We start from the raw sequence: 5,991 nt of genomic DNA, 5'->3' as shown, positions 1-5,991 counted from the left end.
ATATCTTGTCTTACTGTGCGTAGTGAGATGGTCTCAGGCTGAGCTGTGAGGCCCAAAGACTGAACAGCTTGGGGAAGTAGAATTGATCTGTCTGCACCATCATCAAGGACTGCATGGGTTGTGAGGGTTTTCTCCCCATTGTGGAGACATACATTGACAACTTTCAACATGACTTTATGGGAACGGTTGGGTTTGTCCATGTAAAGGAGCTCTGAGGGGGAGGATGTAAACATCACCGTGGCTGATTTGGTTACATTGAGGTCATGGAGAATGGTTAGGTGAATCTCCTTACAAATGTTACATGGTCTCTTTAATGTGCATTTGTCAATTTTGTGTGTTCTCCCACATTTTCTGCATCTCTCCTTTTCTTTGATCCATTTCAAAATGTCATTTTTGGAGAGCCTTTTGAATTCTGAGCATGAACCAAGAAAATGGTCTCTAACATTACAGTGAGGACAGTAAGGCTTGGGTTTATTCTGTACCTTCTCTTGGCTGTTGTAAGCTCCTCTTGCTGTGGCATCCATTTCCGATGTTGACAAGTAGACAGAGGAAATAGGTCTAGAGGGCCGGCGTTCATTTACAGTTCGTGGTCTTTCCTGTTTATGGAGTTCAACAGCTCTCTCCGATATGCGTTTAGCTCTCGTCTTTGACTGCAGCCAAGTTGAAAGGTCAAGAAGAGAGTAAGTTTGGTTTGCCTGCCCAGTAATAATGCCACGGTTAATGCAGTACTCAACAAATCCATCTCTGTACTGCACAGGAAGTTTGCTAAGTAGTCTGTCCACATGAGAACCACATCTTAATTCAGAGCCATTAGGGCCCTCTAGCGACAGCAACATTCCCACCAGAGCATGGATGGAAAGGGAGAAATCATCCAAGGCCTCTACATCATTTATACGAATAATGGGGGAATTCAATATTGTTCCAATTTCACTCTGAACAAGGAGCCTTGGCTGACCATATTTCTCTTCAAGTGCTGCAAGAGCTGTGGAATATGGTCTGGCATCATGCATGCTGGATCTGGCCAGTTTATTAGCACCTGGGTGCTGCAAATGGTCCAAGAGGATCTGATATTTATACTGTTCAGTAAGATGTGGGTGATTTTCAAGGAGGTTATCAAGAGCCATTTTCAGGAGGGCAAACTCACTCTCTCGACCGCTCTTGAACACAGGAAGTGAAGGTCTTGGTATCCCATATGCAGAGGCTATTAACAGATCCATACTACTGGGGGGTTGAATATATGAATGAAGAGATTGTGGCTGCTGGTATGATGTAACTTGCACTGGTGGCAGGCTACCAGCCAAGGTGGGCTGTCTGGGACCAGGCATGGATGCAGTGTGAACAGGAGCTTGGACAGTAACTAAAGGTGCAGTTGCATGGTAATCAAGAAGGGAAGAGTGTGATACACTGACAGGAGCATGGTGACTGGAAGACTGGGCAGACACACTGGGCGTGGACAGCATTGCAGCATGAGCAGTAGCTACAGGGAGCAAAGTGTGAGACTGAATAGAGTCTGTGGACAATGGAACTGTTTGAGTAGCAGCTACAGAAGGCAAATTGGGAGCCCGGGCAGGGGCTAAATTTTGCTCCATTGGTTGAGGCATAGGCAAGGTTTGGGGAACCCTAGGAAGGCCAGGCTGAGGGACTAGAGGAGACTGTGAAGCTGTGAGAGTTTGATTGTCAGCATGCGTAATTCTTGGGGGGGCAGGAGTGAATATTCTGGATGGAGGCAAATCATAAAAGGAAGAAGTGGCTATATTGGGAGGTGAGGGAAGGAGAGCGGCAGCTTCACCAGGTTCACTAGAAAGGTTTTGTTGGATGAAACTAGACACAAGCTGGGCTGATTCAAGCTCTAGTTCCTTCTGGCGAATGCGTCTATTAATCTCAACCTGTCTGACAATTCTCTCTCTTTCCTTGTGTGCCTCTTCCTGCCACTGCTGAGCAGCTTTGGCTTTCTTATCAATCAGTTTGCATTGGTCATCCAGTTCCTCTTCCTCCTGTCTTTGTCTTTTCAGCTCCTCCAGCTCATCTCTCTTCTTCTTTGCGTCAAGTATGCTGACTTGAAGGTCACTCAAACAACTAGTGTGGCTGCTGCCAGAATGCCTACTAGTGTAAGATCTAGTAGGGAGACTAAAGGTTGTTTTAGTATGAGTCCTCTTACTATGAGAACTACGGGAGCCATGGGACCGTGTATACAACCTTTGCTGTGGCATAGAAATACCATAGAAATCAGGGGGCCGTGTTTGCCTTTTAGGTCTAGTCCCTGGGTCATGGACAGGTGGTTTTGAGATGATTTCACAAGGTACTGATGGCACAGGGATTTGGTCCTCTTTGTGAGAGGTAGGTAATGGGAGCTTAGGGGAAAGGCTAGGCTCTGTTTGATAAGTGGGTATAGATGGCTTAGGTAATGTTTGAGACATTTGTGGCGTGGCTTCATCTTCCACATAAAGCCGGGTTACGTCTGTTTCACCTTGGGATCCATCCGCGCACTCAGTGGAGGGAGCCTGACATTCAGTGGGCTCAGGTTCAGGGGGCTCATCAGTAGGCCTTATACTGTCTGATTGACCGGCCATTTTAGGTCACTGTGTGGTGTGTGGCTCAGTATCCGGCTCGAAGGACCATTATGTTGGGGATTTAAGGTTCTAACTGGAGCCACACAGACCACACAGGAAACAAGGTTGCACTCAGTTCTTAGTTTTATTCCCTTTGAATCAGGAATGGGGAATTGGTGACAGAACTGGATTGGAGAACTGGAGTGTCAATGATGAGTACCAATGGTTCTACAAAGACAGAAAACAAACTTACAATATCTTGTCCAAATATAATATAAATACGAACAGAAATGTAGGTTTCCAGTCATAATACATGTTATGTTAAATGTAGATGATTCGAATAATATTTAGTCAAACTGCAGATTAACTTCATAATAATCAAGTTAAATCAAAAACCAACCATTAACTTATTGGCTTAATCCAAAAATATAATACTCATCAATAAATGAAGCTTGACTTACATTGAAATAACATCAAAAGACACATGGCACACATCACCAAACAGCTTCCAGCAGCATGTGTTTGGGAACAAAGAGAGGAAGCCGCGCCCATCCAGGTCTGTATTTATAGGGGAGGGCAGTGATTGACAGGTAGCTTGTCTGCACTGAAACCACCTTGTATTGTGGAGCAGAGGGGAAATGAAATTTGTAGTTTTGGAAAATAAAAATAAACTTGTAGTTTCTAACAGTAGTGCAGGTGAACAGGCTACATGTCTGGACATACAGAACAAGCAAACTGTTTGGAGCTCAGTCTTCTTCAGTCGATCATCAAAGTCGATCATCGACCATTGTCTTAAGGAGCTCTGGTACCAGATACACCACACATGAGCGTCCTCATGCTCAAACAGTGTTTATTATGAACAATTTATGACTCACACAGAGGTCCAACAACAAAGCACTACTCGGGTTCAGATCAGGCAAACTATTCCTCCCAGTCAACCCCCCCCTATCATTGTGTGAGTTGAAGTCACTCCAGTAGAACCACAGAGTCCCCAGATGGTGCCCTCACTATGACACTTCTCAGTGGCTCTGGGAAGGCTGGGTACTCTGAGATGTCATTTGGCATGTATGCCATGAAGACAATCAGAGATTTCCCTCCTGCTACCCAAAGGTGCACACAGGTGACCCTCCCATCCACAGGGACAAACTCCGACACAGCAACGCTTAGTTGGGAGCTCACGAGTAAACCCACACCTGCCGGCTGCTGCACACCCCAGAATATTCTGTAAAAGCAGAGAGTCCAGCTCCCATCCAGGAGTTTGGCTCCAGAGCCAAGGCTGTGCATGGAAATGAGCTTGACTATATCTAGTCAGTGTTGCTCCACCTCCCAACCAAGCTCCGGTTCTTCCCCCACAGAGAGGTGACATTCCACATACCAAATGCCAGTTTCTGTACCATAGGTCCACTCTGCCCAAACCCACCCCGTGTGGCATCACACCTGGCCTGTTCTTCTCCTCTCGCAGGTGGTGGGCCAATGGGAGGGTGACTGCCCCACCCCCAACGGCCATCTTACAACATCTCACAAACCACAGGTCATGATGATGTGATATTTGACAAGCACATTGACTGGGTTGTCATTCAGCTGTTTCAGTTTTCAGGAGGTGTTTATGCTTGGTACATTCAGTCAAAATGACAAAAATGGGTCACATAAGGTTTGTCTTTCAGGTTAGCGTTAAGCTTGGCAGTAACCTTGACACTGAATATCTGCTTTTCTCCAGATGTGATTCTAATCATGGAGAACTTTTTTGTGAAACATGATAATGGCTTGAGCATAAAACTGTTTCACCAACATTGAACTGTTCACTGCCAACCAAACCGATTCTTTTCCTGTCTTTCTCTGTCTGTGTCCAGGGTGACCATCTCGTCTGCAGTCAGCCAGCATGTCCATCCAGTTGTGGGAAAATTCTTCGGCCAGTCAGCAGTATGAAATCGTGCAAGCAAAGGCGTTCAAAAGCTTCCTGGCACTCTCATCCTGCATTATCTTCCTTTACATTAATGTTGTTATGCTGTTCACTTTGAGAAGCAAGCCAGTGTTCAGTCAAACTCCCCGCTACATCCTGCTGTACAACCTCCTCTTCGCAGACACCATCCAGCTGGCACTGGGCCAGTTACTTTACATCCTGGCAGCAGCCAGAGTGTACATGGTACGCTATGTCTGCCTAATCATCACCACGATTACAATAATCACCACTGGCATTTCTCCCCTCAACCTTGCTGTCATGTCATTGGAGCGCTACGTGGCGGTCTGCTATCCACTGAGGCATGCTAGCATCATCACCATCAGAGGCACCACCACTGCTGTTGCTGTCATATGGGCCATCTGCTTGGTAAAACAGCTAATAAGCCTCTTAACGCTGCTCTTCCTGGAGACCATGCCCTTACACAATTTAATGCAGGGTTTCTGTGCAAAGCATGCCATTTACCACCAGAAGATTTTGGAAGACTTTGACAGCGGCTTCATGTACACTGTGTTTGTGTTTGTGGGCGTGGTCATCATCTGCTCATATTTTGGTGTGATCATCTCGGCGAGGTCCGCCTCGACAGGCAAAGCCTCAGCTAACAAAGCTCTTAAGACAGTCCTGTTGCACATGTTCCAGCTGGTTCTGACTCTTCTGTCCACCCTGGTCACCAGCATAATAGCGGCCCTCCACGGAAAAGTCGATCAAATCACTATTACACGCATGTACTATGTTTTCTTTGTCTTCCTTGTCAATTTACCCAGAAGCCTCAGCTGCCTGATATATGGCCTAAGAGACCAAACCATCAGATCCCTCCTTGTCCAGCACCTATGCTTCTGCCTCAGACACCACATGATGCCTGCTGGACATTTGAATAAGCACTGATTATTGCAAATTGTAACAATAATTGCCTTCTTCTTGCTTCCCTGATGGTTTTAAAATAGATCATATAGGGAGAGACAGTTCATCCAAAACTAAAAATTTGTCGAAATTTGTTGAAGAGTCACTGGCTAAGTTTGTATATCAGGAGCAGCAAAATGCCTGAATGTCTCATATGGGCTGAACATGTCTCTGGTTTTGTTGTTTCCATATTATATCCTCAAGCATTATTATGTCCTCAGTAATCATTTGTGACACCATGTCTGTTACTTTAGATAAGATCAAAAATGTTATCCTTTTTTCCTTAAATTAACTGGTGGCTTCATTTTTGCTGCCCTTTAGAAGTTTGTATGTATGTTTGTATGCTTCTTTATTGTTCCTTCAAATAAAATAATTGTAAAATGACACCAAACAGCATAATCCAGCATAATCACAAGTGTTGTGGAGAAAAATTGACAAAAATGTTCAAAAATCCCTTCAGAGGAGGGGGAAGAAGAAGACAATAATGCTTGGAGTCACAGAATATACTAAATATGTCAGGTTCAGTCCCCTACTCAGCTCTTGGAGGTTTGTCGTCAAGCTGAACTGCCAGAAGAGACCTGATGA

At 45.2% G+C, this 5,991-nt stretch overlaps 1 protein-coding gene across 1 annotated transcript; it reads left to right on the top strand.

Moving 5' to 3' along the window:
* Nucleotides 1-4,428: 4,428 nt before the first annotated feature.
* Nucleotides 4,429-5,391, top strand: LOC115371044 (odorant receptor 131-2-like). Its single transcript, XM_030068160.1, has one exon. It carries the CDS (start codon nucleotides 4,429-4,431, stop codon nucleotides 5,389-5,391), a length of 963 nt encoding a protein of 320 aa, XP_029924020.1.
* Nucleotides 5,392-5,991: the final 600 nt, after the last annotated feature.

This window comes from Myripristis murdjan, chromosome 14, assembly GCF_902150065.1.
Source record: "Myripristis murdjan chromosome 14, fMyrMur1.1, whole genome shotgun sequence".
Classification (NCBI taxonomy): domain Eukaryota; kingdom Metazoa; phylum Chordata; class Actinopteri; order Holocentriformes; family Holocentridae; genus Myripristis; species Myripristis murdjan.
This window is presented reverse-complemented; position numbering and strand designations above follow the sequence as displayed.